Source organism: Gasterosteus aculeatus, chromosome 4 (genome assembly GCF_964276395.1).
Source record: "Gasterosteus aculeatus chromosome 4, fGasAcu3.hap1.1, whole genome shotgun sequence".
Lineage (NCBI taxonomy): Eukaryota > Metazoa > Chordata > Actinopteri > Perciformes > Gasterosteidae > Gasterosteus > Gasterosteus aculeatus.
In genome coordinates this window covers 22,071,148-22,087,484 of record NC_135691.1, presented here as the reverse complement: position 1 = coordinate 22,087,484, position 16,337 = coordinate 22,071,148, and the positions used below count along the sequence as shown (strand labels likewise).

The window sequence follows — 16,337 nt, the reverse complement described above, 5'->3', positions numbered from 1 at the left end:
TAAGCAGAAGTCCCAGTGGAAGACGACTGAGCTGATTAAATGTTGCTTTCCTAATTAAGAGAGCCAAACTAATTTGCAATGAATCCCAGATCTCTTTACTCTGCTACATGAAGGAACGCCATTATTAAACTGTATGTCTAATTATAAATTATGATGAGAAGCGGTGGTTTTAATTAACCAGATTGGAGAAGCTTTAGAAGGTATTTACCTTTTGTTGGAATTAATGGATAGCTTGTCCAGTTTGATCTTGGCTGAATGCCATTTAATGGGTTTCTTGCCAATCCTATATATATATATATATATATATATATATATATATACATTACATGCCTTTTTTAGCCTCCCAGTTCTCCCATTGCTGTGCTGCAACTGTGTACTTGTGGCACCATCTGCAGGATACAAAGAGGAGCATCAACACTTCCTCCAGTTGGGATACTACACCAGACTGGGAAGCTGCAGATACGAGCTGTGACGCTAAGTGACATTGATGCATAAGCATGCTGATTGGTTGAAAGAACATCCGTCGGGGGCCAGCTGCAGAAAGCAGCCTGACGAACATCTGAGTGGTAGGCCGGATTCAACCTTCATCCTCAGCACAGTGCTTTGTTTGTCATGTCCCTCTTTTATCATCGGCCCTTTGACAGTAAATTCAGACATTTTGAAGGGAAAAGGCTCAGGTGTAATGGATAACAAAGGCTTCGTTATATTTCCACAATGTTAAAAATGAAAGTCTATAGACCAACAGCATCACCTTTTAGATGTTTTATTTTCTTCCGAGTTCCCTCAATTAACCCCAACATAAAACACACACACAAAAAATGTTTACAACAATATGAATAAAAAGGGGAAAAAATAAATAAAACCAAGGCAAACATTTAAGGAAAACAGCATGTGGTAAAAAGTCTAAATGTTTAGTCTCAGAATTGAGGAAAACAGCAAAGATGCGTAACCAACATACGCTGCATACGTGCAGTTCAAACACATCACTAATAAGGCAATCGTCTGTGAGCTTCACATTACAAATTGATAGTTAGATTTCATGGGAAGAACAGCAATACTACAGGGACCTCTCATATTGGACAATACACACAAACTTGTCTGATTGTTTCACCATTTGTGTTAATATTTTTAGTAGGGCAAAATTAAATGAAACGTAGTACATCCTCAACTGTGCCGTCCTAACTGATCAGAATTCATATACAGCTCAGTTGTGAATGTTATGTTGAATATAAACTTACGTCTGTTCAAATGATACCAAAGATTCTCTTCATTTTGTTAAAACAATGCCTAAATGTTTTCATTGTACTTTGATATTTAGAGAAGCACCCTGGTTGTAGCTAGCCGTGTGTCACCCGACAACAGACAACAGAAAGTGACCTTTTACGAGGATTACCACATCAGCCTAAATAAAATGATTGAAATATATGTATATATAATCGATTTCTTTCTGTGAAAAAGGCACCCAACAAACATCACGTCTACATTAACTGATTTTAAAAAGTAGTATACGGTGGCAGAATTGTACACAAGTTTTGTCTCTATGGTTAATCAAAGGACCAATGAAGGTTGCAATCATTAAATGAAAACACCATGCAGTCACAAGTGCAAGCAAAATCAACATGCAGTTATGTTTCGATGTATAGATGGCATGCCGCAAGACCAAATTCACACTTCCATAATGACTACATTAGAATATTCTGCAGTCTGAGTAGGCTCCTCACACAGCAACATCCCTCTATGTTTAAAAAGCAAAGTATTAGTATGCATTAATAAAATAGAAAATGTTATTTCAACATGAACCCTGCAATGTTTTTATCCCAACTAGAGGAGACCCGCACATGATGGAGCAGTGTGAACACAAGATCAGCCTATAAAAAGCTCCGAGCTCACGTCCTGTGGCATCAGTCATGGTGCAATAATCTCTGTTTTATTGCATACATTTGTTCTCCGACTGAGTCGTTGAACTGCATTGAATGGAACATAGCCATGACGGTTATCAGTTACATCTTTTTGTGGCGAGTTGCTCACCATGAGAAAGGTAATGTTAAGGCAAACAATCAGTGGCATCGACCACCCGCTCACTTCATGTAGATTATACACTTTTGGCAAAGAAAATACAGTACCAGAAAAGTTTGGATGCACTTTCTCATTGAATGATAAAAATGCGTCCAAACTTTTAACTAGTACTGTGTGCATTGGTTAGAAAACCAAGCAAGTTGAAAGGGGTGATCATTAGTGGACAGGAAAGGAGATAAGGACACTATCTAGAACAGGCAGCACTAGGCCGTGGCCGGATTCTACCAATGCTCACCATCATGTCATCAGCGGTCTCAACTGTATTCTTTTGACAATGCAGGGAGTAGACAAAAACGATATGTACATACAAAATAAACATTTGCCACAGATTTTGGTTATAACAGTGTGGTGGGAACATGATGCACAGTCAGCAGACGTCGGATCGTGTGAGAGGGTAATATGAGAAGTGGCTTGAATGCTACAAATCATGTCATGTCTCATTATTACCATAGCAGACATTTTAAAACTCTCTGAATAAATGTGTTGGGAAACATGAGTACAGATGCTTAATACAGGGAATGAGAGCTCGCTGAGATAAGTTTAATATTTACTTAACAATATTCTGGTAAATGGGCCTTTTCTCCATTTTGTTTCTCCCTGGGGATAGTAAGCGGGACAGCGACCTAGTACATAGAGCCCTATGTGTTTGCTGTTGGCGAGCTTTCCCTCATGAGGTAATAATGCAATTAACGTTTTTGGGTGATCACGCGGACAGCTTTTTGGAAGGAAAGCCTTTCAGGTAATAAATATCAATATCGATCTGTCCCGTCTCTGTACGGCAAAGAAGTCCCGCAGGGATTTTAGTCGGGCCTGTTGCGTCGCCTGAGGCCGGACGCCTGCTGCTCTGCTCCAACCTCCTGAATGTTTGTCTCATGCATTTCCTCCAGTGAAAGCATGAGCTCAGATTCCACCAATACTTCTTCTTCTTCTTCCTCTTCATTGTCCTCTCCTGGCCCCACCTTTACCTGTGCTTCCCCCTCCGACTCCTCCGGTATGAGCTCCCTCATCTCTTCGCCCTCTGTTGTGGCTTCGTCGTCGACCTCCGAGTGCTTCTGATCGACTTGTTTGGTCCCCGTGGCGCTTTGCTCGTCTGAAAGGTGGGCTTCCGCAGCCGAGGCGGCGTTGCTGGCTCCCAGCGACTCGATGAGTTCTTCCAGGTTGCGCTCGCAGGACGCCTCTGAAACACAAGCCGTGTAAAAGGGACGATACAGTGCAGACTCAAAGGACACAAAACCAGTAAAAGGGATGGTTCGGTTCAGAAGCGGGTTTGTAGGTAGACGCAGCAATGTGCCAGTGGTGTTTTTTTGTAGTGAGCATACTGTGATTTTCCCCTCCGAGCCTCATACTCGCCTTTCCCAGAGCAACGCCCCATTCAGTAAGCACTGTGACGTCACACAGGCACACAAACATCAAGCTACTCTCACTTACCAGGTGACAGTAACGCTGTGGTAAAAGTTTCGGGCTGGTTTTCTGTAACGGTGACGTTAACCATCGGGTCATATTATCTGATCTGTCACCCCAAGCGGCAGCAGCTTCAGGGGCAGACTTGTGATTAGAAGGTTTTTTGAGTCTGTTTACGCTTCACATCTTGTTACTTTTAAACTTTGGACAAACTCTCTGATAGAGAATGGCTCTGACTGACTATCTAGTTGCGATAAAGGAAAGACCGGGCAAAGAATGACCGCCAAAACAACTTGTTGTCGCTCAGTAACGACGTTGCGTCAGATCGAGGGCACGGAAGCCCCAAAGACCCAAATGTCAGTGCTTCACCACACAGACTGGGTGAATTTATGAATGAAAGTTAGAAGGTTCTGTCACAACGATGGTGTTTCTTATCATCGCACTTTTGTTAGTGTGGATACAGAAATCCGGGACTTTTCCTAGTGGGTATACCCGCGATCACTTAAACTACACCACTGCATTGTACTGCTGTGGATGTATTCGAGACAATATCAGTTTACGTGTACACTATAATTATTGATCTGATTTTCTTTTGTATCTGTTTTGCATGAATGTCTTCTGAAAGTATCAATGACCATCCATACTGTATACAATTGGAATACTGGAATATGAGCCTTTGATAAAGTAAAAGTACAGAGAAACTGCACTGAGAAACCGCCTGTATTAAATGTAAGAAGTGAATGGCCCGTGCAGACGATCTGTTCCGATCTCTGTGCAATTAACACAGCTACCACATAAGTGACAGTTAAATCACATTCAAAACATCTTTAAGCGATGTGTGTCAATGCAGCTGCTCAACTAGAATTTGAAAAAGGTCACAACCAAACACGCCAACACCCTCCGTGACCGCAGCGATGAGCACGGCTGTACGTTTTAGGTCCTGTTCTCTAGCCTGCCTTCATCTGAAAAACGAGTTAGCATACTATGTGTGTGTGTGTGTGTGTGTGTGTGTGTGTGTAGGCTAACTTGGAGCTTTGGATTCCTAGACATAGTAGTAGCATGAACAGTAATTCTTGAGTAAATGGACAGTTGCTATGCCCACCATTTACAGGGGGGCAGTCCATTCCTCGCTTCTTCATCAGGTACCGGATGGTCTGGAGTTGAGACATGATCTCGTTCTTTTGCTCCTGGGCCACAGACTTCACACTAAAAAAAAAGAAATCGTGTAAATCGCAGAGGAGCGTGAAACACTTCCCTTGAGTTGAGTGGGAGACAAACTGGATTACAAGGGGAGGGAGTTGGGAGCTTTCATCCTTCGACACAAGTCTAAAAAAGTCCTGCATTGCAGGTCAATTAGCTGATGCTTTAATCCAAAACAATTTAGATTACATTTTTAATGCATAGCTTTTTACATTTTTGCCCAGGGAGCAATTAGCGGTTAGGTGTCTTGCTCAGGGACACTTCGACTTGAGACATGGAGCAGCCGGGGCTTGAAGCACCAACCTTGCGGTTCCCGCCGCACCCCTTACCCCTGCGCCACGTTGACCCGTGCATCTTGAAAACAAGTTGGCCAATCATAACGCAGCATCAACCAACTTTAGCCAGGGTCCGACACCCTGGAGAGGTTGAAGGCCTCTAAGCACTGAGTACATGGACATGATGCTCTTGCTTTCTATTTGAAAATGAAAGCAAACAGTAATGTTCCTTCATTTCATAGTCTTCTGCGGTGGTTCACCTTTACACTGTAATCTGTTGACTTCGGGTTCTTAATTTTAATTTTCTCAATGTGTTTTCACTACAGGACTTAGTTTGACATCCTGTATATACGAGGAAAAAAACTGTATGCGTAGTGCTTTGTGTTAACATAACGTTTGTTCTTCCGACAAAGGTCCCAAATTCTGAAAGCAGGAGAAGGTAGTATTTTTAAATCCTGCCAGTTCTGCATGCACGCCAGAAGGAAAGAGGACAATAAAGTGGGGATCATGTTTCTAAACCACAATGGTACACCAGGTGTGGTGGAGACCAAAGCGCATGCAAACTAACACGATTATCACTCACCAGTTGGTCAGCGGGTCCAGCTGCGTGAGGATGGAATTGAGCATCCTCTCCGTCTGCGCGAGCCTTTGTTCCAGCTCGTTCAACTGGTTCTCTGCAGGCAAAAAAGAACACGCACGTGAGAGAGGAAACCCCATATCAGAATCACTGACCGTAACCAAATGTATGTTTAACATAAAAACAAACAAAAAACACCATATGCAAACAGCACAATGCATGCGATTACACACCTGCTTCCACGGACTTTTTGGCTCCCTTTGTCAATTTCTCCTTCTGTGCCTTGTCACCTGCAGACTTCATCTGGAGGGGAGGGGGGAGGGGTGTATCATATATACATTCTGCACTTTTCAAAGTTGTAACTTGCCTAAATGTACGTGTCGTTACTTTACCTTCAAGAACTTGTAGGCTGCAAACACTCCGACGCCGACGGCGTAAAGGGGCATCAGCGTGAACACGTAGCCCTTGCTGCTGTTGGGCTTGTACTTGTCACCCTTCAGGTCTTGCTCCATCAGCTTCTTCATCTGCTGCATGTTCTCCGCGGTCTGGGACGAACCGGGGGCGTTCGGTTTGACCGGCTGACCCCTCACCGCGCCTGCTGCTACAGATAGCTCAGTGAGTGTCTCATAGAACAGGAGTAATGCTTTAACTCTGTCAGAAAACAGTAAGTATGTAAGTCACACAGTTTTTATGCACAACAATGATTAAACTTATTTACAAAATTTGGTGCGGAATCTTGCTAGCAGGATGTTTTCAGACGACTCACAAATGTCTTCGTTATAGTAACAACACCCTCGAACTGTAACATTATTGATGATAGTACAATATGGCCTTGTTTTGTCGGTTTTTGCCTGTTATTCATTTATTTATTCAATTTGAGTTGGTTTGTTAAAACAAATGAGAATGCAAGTTGAAAATATCCTGGGTTTTTTTGTTTTAAAAAATAATAATTTTGGCGATGAGTGCGCTTTTGTTTCGTTTTGAGCAGAAAGATGTGCGTGCACGTATGTGCAACCTTAAAAGTAGGATGCGGTCCAGCTATTGTCCCACACAGCTAACTTCGGTGGCCCTATGCCGATTGGGGGGGGGGGTGGGGGGTCAGTCTGATCGTTCGACATCCATCCTGGCCCTAAAAGGGTGACACCATGCTATCCGATGACCCACATGGTATTCCTTCACACGAAGTGCGGCTGCCTCTGTGATGTTCCCAGTGAGAGAATACAAGGTGCACAGATCACTCAAATATAACACTTCAGGTTTGCTGAAATCAAACACCTTAAAAGAGAAGGCGCGCATCACTTGAAGCGTGTCCTTAACTGTGCGTCGGACGTTTCGTGGATGCACCTTAACGCACCATCACACGTTGACGTGCGGCACGGAGCCTCGCGACTCGACCGCGAGCCGCGTCTTCTGACGGGATCTTAGCATGTTGAGTATCATGTAGGTTACAGACGTGTTCCCTTTTCGCCGTGTGTCCTTTTCCTCTGCAACAAAGGGCGGCTTCCCTACCTTTTTTGGTGTAGCGGGGGTCAACTCTCGTCTCCTTCGCCCCGGTCCCGACGCCGAACATCCGGGGCACGGCGACGAACGTGAACAGCACGGCCGTGAACGCCAGGGCAACTTGTTGTGATGTTGTCAAAACCATCCTGCGGCTTACAGGACGACCCCGGACAATGGAGAGGACAACAGCAACGACGCAACGTGAGGCCGCTATACGATGTGGCCGGTGAGCGGGGAGACGAACGTAAAGAGAAAACACCCTGCTGGTCTGCTCCAAACAGCTGTGTTCCCGAGTCTCTGCAATAACGCTACCAATATTTCCGGGGTGAGTATTTTCAGAATAAAAGCTCCAAGCGGACTTGTTTGATCATGCAAAAGTGACCGTTTTATCAATAGAGATATGGATCACTTTAAACTATGGTAACTATACAATAAGAACATGAATAGTGGGGATGGCAATCTTTGTTAAGTGAATTATGAAATGTGTAGGAAACAAGAGGGCGTGTGAGGACTGTGAGAGAGCGTGTGTAAAATGTGGTATTCTGTATTGATTCCCAGATAGCATAAGAGTGCACATGCATAAACTGATGCATGCATGGCAGCAGTGATTTATCGGATTTTTTTCTTCACTGCTAAATTGCCACGTTAGCACCGGTGTGTAAGCAGCATATGAAAACATTTTCCCCAATTTATGTGGGAGTAATGGCCAGAGCAGGTAAAACCATAGCAAGTAAAGTCCCCCCCCCACCGCTTTTCCCCGTCTCCCTCTCTCTCCCTTTCTCTACCTCTATTTTTCTCACTCTGCCCGCCTCCTCTCCTCCACCCAGCCCCATCCTTTCAAAATAAAAACCCCATGGAGGGCATTCTTACTGTAATGTTTCTGACGAGGCCTATCAACGAATAACTTATCAACTTAACGAATAAGTTAGTCCTTCTTAGTTTGAAGGGTAAACATTATGTCTTCTAACCCCCATGTCCCACTCACACAATTCCATAATATTGTTATTGATATTAATACTTATTGTTCTTTCAACTACTACTACTAATATTACTAGTACTATTAGTAGTACTACAACCAATACTTCTACTACTATCACTAACACTACTACTAGTATTTCAACTGCTATTAATATTAAAATAACTCTTACTACTACTACTAATAGTAGTTCTAAAAATACTATTACTACCAGTAGTAGTGACTGCAACTGATATTAACTACTATAAAAAAGTACTACTAGTATTTCTACTGCTATTAATACTACAACTATTACTGATTCTACGAATACTATTATGACTTATAGTTTTAGTACTACAGCTGATATTACTAGTACTACTGTATAGGTTAAACGTTTCCATGAAATGTATTTACTCTACATCTACACTGGGTGGCGCTGGTCTTGGGTCTTGTGCTCACCTATATAAGCGATTAGGTCATTATTGACATCAGGTGTCGGACCCAGAGAGTGAAAGGGTTTTGTCGGCTGTCATGGTAAGAGTGAGTTTGTTCCACTGTAAACAAAAGAGTATCTGTACACAAACAAATAAACTGAGATCAATAGCAAAGTGAACGTGTGGGTGGATTATGTCTGCAATCAGACGTGAACACGCAGGTAATTGAGGGGGTGGCAGAACAGCGCGTCAGCACCTCAATCAGCACCTTAGTACAAGAGTATACTCTTGTACAAATATATATACATATCTATCTATGTATCTATCTTGATATCAAGATAGATACATAGATAGAGGAGAATCAGTTCAAAATATGTACAGAAGAAATAGAAAGAAAAATAGAAGACATTTTGTTTAAACAGCATTCCAACAATAAAGCTTAGAAGAACAGTAACTATAGTTCTTGCATAAACACCATGCTGTAGAAATCTTGAATTTAATGGTTGTTGAACTGTTTCATTCTGAAGTGGTGGAGCGAGACAAGCTAGCAGGGCCACGACGCCACATGGGGGGTTGAAATCAAGTTACACTAAGATTTACAGCGCTCTGCTCGGTTTCCTCATCACTTTTTTCTCGGCCTGTCAACATTAACGCGTTAATCTATGCGAGTCATTTGGCCGAGATCAATGATTGAGACTGATGACAGCTTTGAGCCCCATGCTGACGGCAGTGACTACCTGGTGGACTTCTTGGATCTGACGTTCCCCACAAAGAGACCTGAGCGGGAGCACGCCTACATAGAGGCGAGAGTCCATGGAGACAACACGGGACAGAATAACACATCCAAAATCATAGCAGACACAGAGAAAACGAGAGGCAGAATAATCAGTCAATCTGTGGGTTGCTGTTTCAGAGCTTGTGTCACATGGCGCCTTTTTCTCGATGCCATTGCCTTTTTTTAGCTCAAATTTGGCTGCAGAGAGAAAAGGTGTTGCACCCAGCATATTTTTTTCTCAACACTCCACCTTTTATTGAGCGGACATTCGGCATAGCACTGGTGGCGTCACTATAATAACTGGAGGAGAAGCTTGGTCTGATGATCCTAAACTTAATATTTCAGACTTGTAACAAAGACAGAAAAGCCCTTTTGCGTGAGCAGATCTGTGCTTTTTTATGCCGCTTGTCTCTGACATACTGCCTCTTAAAGAAATAAATACATATCATTATCATTCTGATAATGGATACAACTAGAAGTTCTCCAGCACTCACAATGCTGTGGATACAAGTCTTCGCTTTCTTTAGAAAAAAAGGATTTGATGAACAAATGTGCTTATAGTATTTCAAAGAGTTACTTTAGAAGCTTCTTCTTTAACACAGTACTAACCAGGATGCATCATGGTTTTTTCCTTCAAGATTAAAAACAGGATTGGGGTGATCTCTGGGATGACTACCACCACAAGTACAACCGCTTGCATATCAAAACATCAAGTTCGTTGACAAACAGCAAACAATGCCAGAAATGTACAAAAACAGCATTGAGCTTCATTATTTATGATCAGAGTTGTGTTATAATCAGTTGCGGCTGGTCCGTTGAGGGCAATGAGGCGTGGCCCCACCTTGAGCGAAGTTAGTTCAGTCTTTAACCACCAACATTTGACTCAGAACCCCCTTATCTGTGTGGGCTTCACTTCATCTGAATTTGAGATGCATCATGAACATGAAATCTTCTGAGTCTTGATAAACTAATAAGCCATTTTTTCATTTGATCAAATATATCTGACAGCACGATGAACAATTCGTTTACCCTTGCTCCGATATTGAAAATATTCTCAACCTGAATCTGTCTCGTTGGTCTCAAGGTTCTGGAACCACTTCCAGATGCAACAGTGAATATTTAATTCATTTTATTTTCTACACCCACAAATCGCAAACTTGCCTCAGAGGGCTTTACAGTCTGTACACATGTGACATCCCATGTCCCAAAACCCTCACATCGGCACAGGAAAAACTCCCCAAAAAAGCAAAAACCCTTTGATGGGGAGAACAAAAATGGAAGAAACCTGAGTGAGAAGGGCAGAGGCGGATCCCTCTCCTGGCATGGACGTCATGTGTGGAGACTGAGCAGTGTAAAAGATGTACAGTTTGTACGATTCATACGACAGAAATGGTGATCATCTCCTGCTAGTCAGCGGAGAAGAGGCTTTTAAAATGTATTTGCCGTTTTTCTGTTAAAAAATCATGGTTTCGGTGATCGACTCTTTGGAAGTCGAACAAGAATCCTGATGACTGACGTCTGGTTCAAATTAACAAGATTGTTCGAGTGCAGATCAGCCTTTGAGGAACCGAGATAGCCTGACCTCTATCAAAGGGTTAATTTGAGCTGGAACAGCTTGACTTTGTTGCACCACGTACGAGGAACAGGACCCTGGTCTTGTGGTTGCTATTGGGTCCTGGCTTGACCTCCTGTGACACTGATGGCATCACAGGGCAGATGTGGATATTGTATTCCACTGTCTGGCCACTAAGTAACATTTTCTGGGGCTTGTGAGGAATTTGTCCGTTCTACAGCAAACCATGTCTTGCTGTGCGGTTGGACAGAAGAAACCTTCCCACAGTTCAAGACTCTGGGTTATTTCAAAATGCAAGATACATGGCAATGTTAACTTTCCTCAAAACATTCAGGATTCTGACTACAAAGAAAAAGCTAGATTCTCAGTGGGCTGTTGCACACTCATATCCCTCAAGGCAATGCAGCAGAAGAAAAAAGAAGCAGCTGAAAAACAGTAAGGTTAACATATGTTATACATCCTCACACACTGACTTTTGAATGCTTCATTTTCAACATAAATGGACAGGGATCCACCTACAACCGACTGATTGTAGGGAATGGCAATCTGACACGTTTTGACCAGAGTTGGGGACAAACGGATGAACCAACAGTGAATCAGGACAACGCCATCTGTATAGTAGTAGTAGAACACTAAAAATAGTTGAATTAGGCCCAATATGCTGCAAACAAATCCCAAGTGTGGCACCTTGGACATTTTTAAGGACTTCCATTGTTTGTTTGAATTCCTTCGTTTAGTGCTATTCCCCTGTCATTGTGTTTGTTTTGATTATTGTGTAAAGAAACCCTTCGTGTGACTTTTTGAGCCTGCCTCCTTCCCCCTGCAGTGGCAGTGGGGCAGTGTAACACTTGCACAGAGCAAGTGACTCCACGTAGGGAAGTACAGACAGTCGTTCTGGTTCTGATTGTTGCTGACTGTCTGTTATCATTGCAGGTGACCCAATGTACATAGATGTATGCCTGTTTGCAAATGTGTAGGCATGTTAAGTTCGCCTGTTTTTGTTGGTTGCCTGTTTTAGTGTCCAGTATTTAAATGTATTATTTCGGCAAAGGAGAATTAACGAGAGTAGTTGGCATTCCGATGTTTTTCGCGCGCTAATGTTTAGCGCCACTGCGCCGCCAGTATCCGGTTTGTATGTTCACATGTTGCACAGAGCAAGTGACTCAGTCGTTCAGATTTTGATTGTTGCTGACTGTCTGTTATCATTGCAGAATAAAACACACCTGAACGGAGCCTGTTGCAGTGTGTGTGTAACACAAGCAGTCAGGTAAAACTGGCTTACAGCCGTTGAGGATAGATTCCATGAGTAACATAGTCACCGCTGTTCTTTACTACATCGCGCTCAACCCTCATTTTCAACCTTGTTGTGAAAGAAAACACCTTCTCACTGCCTTTCAGAAGCAGCGCCTGCATCCTGTTCCCCTTTTGAGTGTGTAATTTCCTGTTCCAGTTTCACTGTAAAGTGCCTTTCACAAACCACAGTGGCAGCGTTTTATTCTTTGAAGCATGAAGAGCGCGGTGAGGACGTTCCTGTGGGCCTGGACTATCCTACATTATTCAGCCGCACTGCCAGAAATTACAGATGGGGAGTTTATCAAGGAGTGTGTGAGGGGACACAACGAGGCGCGGTCGTCTGTCAGTCCACCTGCAAGTGACATGCTGAACATGGTAGGCACGGGGGCCATTTGTATTCCTTCCACTCTGTCACTGTATCATAAACAAATGACAGCTTTTGAGAATACACAACTCTGTATTTATCTTTGTACCTTTATCTTAAATGTATCACCTTATTTCATATTCATAAAATACACGACATTTTAACCAGACTTTGGTTACAAAGTCCATACCAAACAAATAAGTTCAGAGATTTAGTTGTGCGTAGTAAAATGGAATGAAAATGATGTGTTTGTTCTCCATTGAATATTCGTGCAGACATGGGACGAAGCCCTAGCCATCACAGCCAGGGCCTGGGCAAGGCACTGTGTGTATGAACACAACTCCTACCTCAAAGATGTCCGCCGTGTGCATCCTACCTTCTCCTCTGTAGGAGAGAACATATGGGCAGGGTACCCACCATCATCCTTCCATGTGACGGGGGCCATTAAAAATTGGGTGGATGAAAAACAATTCTACACCTACAGCAGCAACGTCTGCACCAAAGTCTGTGGCCACTACACACAGGTGTGCTCCTACTCCTAAATTGCTTGTAGGTTGTTTTGTGCGCTAGATTTCATTTTTATTTAAAGGGGACATATTATGAAAATTCCACTTTTTTAGTGCTTCTACACGTTAATTGGGTTATCTGGCATGTCTACTGACCCAAAAACAACTCCCGCGATTTGTTATGGTTCTTGTACGTCAGAAACGTCACGCTGACTGCGAATGAGCTTCCTTGTCAGTCTCTCATCACTATGAACTGGGAGTTTCTCTTACATGGCCTGGTTCAAAACGATATGGTTGCAAGATTCTATCTTTGTCTGCAGTAGCCATATTTCTTCAAAAGTAATGGGTAGCTAGGCGAGCAACAACTAGGCGAGCGCATCTCGTAAAGGAGGCTCATTAGCATTTAAAGGAATAGGCACTCAAAACAGGTCACCGTGGAGGGCTGTTTTAGACGGGGTAAAAAGAGTGCGGTTTTAAATTATCCTTGTGGTATTTTGACTAAAGTATGTTAGACATTTCATTGAGACCCCAAGGAACCATCTCAACTTTTAAAATAGAACAGAGATCAAAGAGGAACAGCTCACTGTTATTTTTCATCTGTATTCATAATTTAACCCTTTCCCATCCCAAGGTTGTGTGGGGAAGCAGCTTCAAGGTTGGCTGTGCCGTCCAGCTGTGCCCAAATGGGGTCCAAGGCACAAGCTTTGCGTCTAAAGAGGGGGCCATTTTTCTCTGCAACTATGCTACAGCGTGAGTTAAACCCCTCCACAAATACAGATATCAGAGTTGATCACTTTAAAAAATGTATATTTAAGAAGAACAATAACAAGGCTGGACGGCTCCAAAAACGTGAGACGGTTAGGAAAACCATCAGCTGCCTTGTCAACATTTAAATTTGTCTCATCTTTGATGATGGTTCCTTGTGCAGGGGTAATGTGAACGGAAGGCAACCATATACATCTGGAGGAGCAGGCTGCTCCAGATGTGAGGGCACCTGTGAAAGGAATCTCTGTGGTGAGTATTTTGTGCACTCTTGGGTTTGACTTTCAGGGTCACAGATCACTGAAATTTCAACATTGCCAGTTTTCATCCAAAACAGATTATGGTATTTGGCTTTTCATGACCTTTGGGAATATTAAAATGCAATCATTTTAAAGAAAAATAAACCAAATTAAAAAGGAAGCCGAGACAAAAAATGAGCTTCTCCATGTCAACATTCATACAGAGAATGACCTTAAATTAATTTGATGTAAAATATATCCACTTAAGGTTTTTATTTCAGCCGTTTGTCATTTTGTGTTTGCAGGTAACCAGGAACGCGATTCACAGAAAAGTAAGTGACGGTGCATACGAGTTTAAACATGTTGCAAGTGAGTAACCCATTCTACAGAGCCGTGCTCAGTAAAAATACTGAGCCCACTTCATTGATATTTACAGGCTACAACTGGACTCCGGACTGGGACCCCGCCCCCACAAACCCTATCAACTATGTGACTATTCTGGTGGCCCGACCCATTGGCCTCATCGCCACCTTCATCGCAGCGTATGCAGTTGGCCACTTATATCCCAATGTCTTCTGCTATGAATAGAACACCTGAAGGACATGGATGTGTTAGCCAGTGCTATAAGGGCTGCACATTGAAAAAGTGCAGCCTGCTGTTGGAGCCACTAGCCACAGACCAAAACCATGCAGGAAACCAACAAGAAACGCTTGCTCATTTTACCACAGTGGTGTGCTGCTATAATTGCATTAGTTAAGCTGCACTAACAAATATGTTAAAATAAGCTTCAAATCTGGAGAAAACAGTCAAGCAGCTAGAGAGCCACATATGACCATCCGTAGTTTGTGAAGGGAAGCAATAAAATTATTCAAAACAAGCGTAAAACTTGTACCTGATGGAGCACAAACATGTTTATTTTATGTGGCAATAATATCAGTATTTAAGGATCACCTGCTAAGGAGATAAAAAACAATTTAATTAATTTCAGAGGCATTTCATTTCTACAAAAAAAGGTAATGGACTAAATGGCCAAAATAGCTATGAATATAGACTATCCCTGTATCATGGGATGTCAAAAGGAATTAAAGCAACTATTGTCATGGTTGGTAAAAAATCAAATTAAAGGTAGATTTTTATCTGAGTGAGCCTCTTAGGAAAGACAAAAACATAATGAAAACCAGGCAAAGAAGAGGACAATGTGTAACATGGCTCACTAGTGTACCACTGGTCTCGGATTGGACCATCATGGGCAATAAGAACATGAAACCCTTATTACAAGTGGTGAATAAAAGCCTTTTAACGGTGTGTCTATTGTCTGGATTGGAATAGTGCAAAATCTCCATAGGAGAATTCATGAGGATTAAGGAAAAAAACGGCGCTGTTTAGGGAATCCGACTCCACGCTCACTAAACTACAAAGTTATGAGGTCGTTGTGGCGCAGCCGGGGGTAGAGGGGGTGTGCTGGGAACCACAAGGTTGGTGGTTCGAGTCCCGGCTGCCCCGTGTCCCTGAGCAAGACACCTAACCCCTAAGTGCTCACTGGGCAGATTTGCTAAGCACAGATCGATTCAGTTGGATCACAGGAATATAAATCGATTAATTGATTCAGTGGATGAATCGTTAGACCCTTATTAACCCATTGCATTTCATTTTATTACTTGTGCACTGCTGTCTTGTTGTCTATAGTTACACTGTCTACTGTCACGCACCAACCGCCAAGACAAATTCCTTGTATGTTTGACATATTTTGGCAAAAAATGTTTCCTGATTAAGACAGAAATAGACCAGTATCGATCACACTCCGCGGACTAATCCTGCTTCATACAGAGGTTAGGTCCGCCCACCTTATTAACCTACCACACATTAAAGAAATGTAGAAATAAACATAATACGCATTTGTTTATGACCAGTTTGATAACCATTTATTTATGAATACATTAATTTTCGTATTTACTCAATCTAGATATTTCAGTTATTTATTCCAGAATTTGAATCTTTATAATAGCACTGCATTCACAATACAAGATCCAATCATTGAGAGGGAAATCAGCTGCAGATGGGAAATTCATGCCACTCACGAGGCTTTCGTTAACTTTTTTTTGTAGCTAGCTGATTAGATTATTTCAGGATGATAATGAACTGTGAGGTTGAGACACTGAGCCGTTAATTGAACAAATGAGTTCTATGTGTACAGTTAACTTGGTTTTAGTCAACATGGAGCATAATAGAAAGAACACCTCTCAAGTCTGAACACGTGGGCCTATGTTCTCCATCGAGCCTAAGAACACCACTAGTATACAGACTTGAAATGCACTGAAAGTTTCGCTTCTCCATTCTGGAATAGTTCTCATGTAACCAGGGTTCCCTCTTTCAAATTGTTTCATCTTTAAAAACTAAACCATCATTT

The 16,337-nt window shown here is 42.5% G+C and overlaps 2 protein-coding genes across 4 annotated transcripts; one reads left to right on the top strand and one right to left on the bottom strand.

The window, feature by feature from the left end:
- Window positions 1–747: 747 nt before the first annotated feature.
- Window positions 748–8,813, bottom strand: LOC120817113 (uncharacterized). 2 transcript variants are annotated; one of them, XM_040172949.2, is made up of 6 exons: window positions 7,039–8,813; window positions 5,922–6,130; window positions 5,763–5,832; window positions 5,536–5,626; window positions 4,580–4,683; window positions 748–3,253 (listed from the first exon to the last, which is right to left on the bottom strand). In XM_040172949.2, the coding sequence occupies exons 1-6, from the start codon at window positions 7,172–7,174 to the stop codon at window positions 2,877–2,879; spliced, it is 987 nt and encodes a 328-aa protein (XP_040028883.1). In that variant the 5' UTR covers window positions 7,175–8,813; the 3' UTR covers window positions 748–2,876. The 2 variants fall into 2 exon arrangements, with proteins under 2 accessions (XP_040028883.1, XP_040028884.1); XM_040172950.2 differs by having other exon boundaries at window positions 5,922–6,127.
- Window positions 8,814–11,607: 2,794 nt separating this feature from the next.
- Window positions 11,608–15,235, top strand: glipr1a (GLI pathogenesis-related 1a). Of its 2 annotated transcripts, XM_078101086.1 has the most exons (8): window positions 11,608–11,699; window positions 11,978–12,033; window positions 12,165–12,434; window positions 12,699–12,947; window positions 13,561–13,679; window positions 13,858–13,943; window positions 14,236–14,262; window positions 14,367–15,235. In XM_078101086.1, exons 3-8 carry the CDS (start codon window positions 12,273–12,275, stop codon window positions 14,516–14,518), a joined length of 795 nt encoding a protein of 264 aa, XP_077957212.1. In that variant the 5' UTR covers window positions 11,608–11,699; window positions 11,978–12,033; window positions 12,165–12,272; the 3' UTR covers window positions 14,519–15,235. The 2 variants fall into 2 exon arrangements, with proteins under 2 accessions (XP_077957212.1, XP_077957214.1); XM_078101088.1 differs by having other exon boundaries at window positions 11,650–12,033.
- Window positions 15,236–16,337: the final 1,102 nt, after the last annotated feature.

Excerpts from the sequence above, each read along its gene's own strand:
- LOC120817113 (XM_040172949.2), bottom strand. The coding sequence starts at position 7,174 with ATGGTTTTGACAACATCACAACAAGTTGCCCTGGCGTTCACGGCCGTG. Across the intron at positions 6,131-7,038 it reads CCCCCGCTACACCAAAAAAG|CAGCAGGCGCGGTGAGGGGT; the intron begins GTAGGGAAGCCG and ends AGCTATCTGTAG. Across the intron at positions 4,684-5,535 it reads CTGGACCCGCTGACCAACTG|TGTGAAGTCTGTGGCCCAGG; the intron begins GTGAGTGATAAT and ends CTTTTTTTTTAG.
- glipr1a (XM_078101086.1), top strand. The coding sequence starts at position 12,273 with ATGAAGAGCGCGGTGAGGACGTTCCTGTGGGCCTGGACTATCCTACAT. Across the intron at positions 13,680-13,857 it reads CTCTGCAACTATGCTACAGC|GGGTAATGTGAACGGAAGGC; the intron begins GTGAGTTAAACC and ends TTCCTTGTGCAG. Across the intron at positions 13,944-14,235 it reads CTGTGAAAGGAATCTCTGTG|GTAACCAGGAACGCGATTCA; the intron begins GTGAGTATTTTG and ends TTGTGTTTGCAG.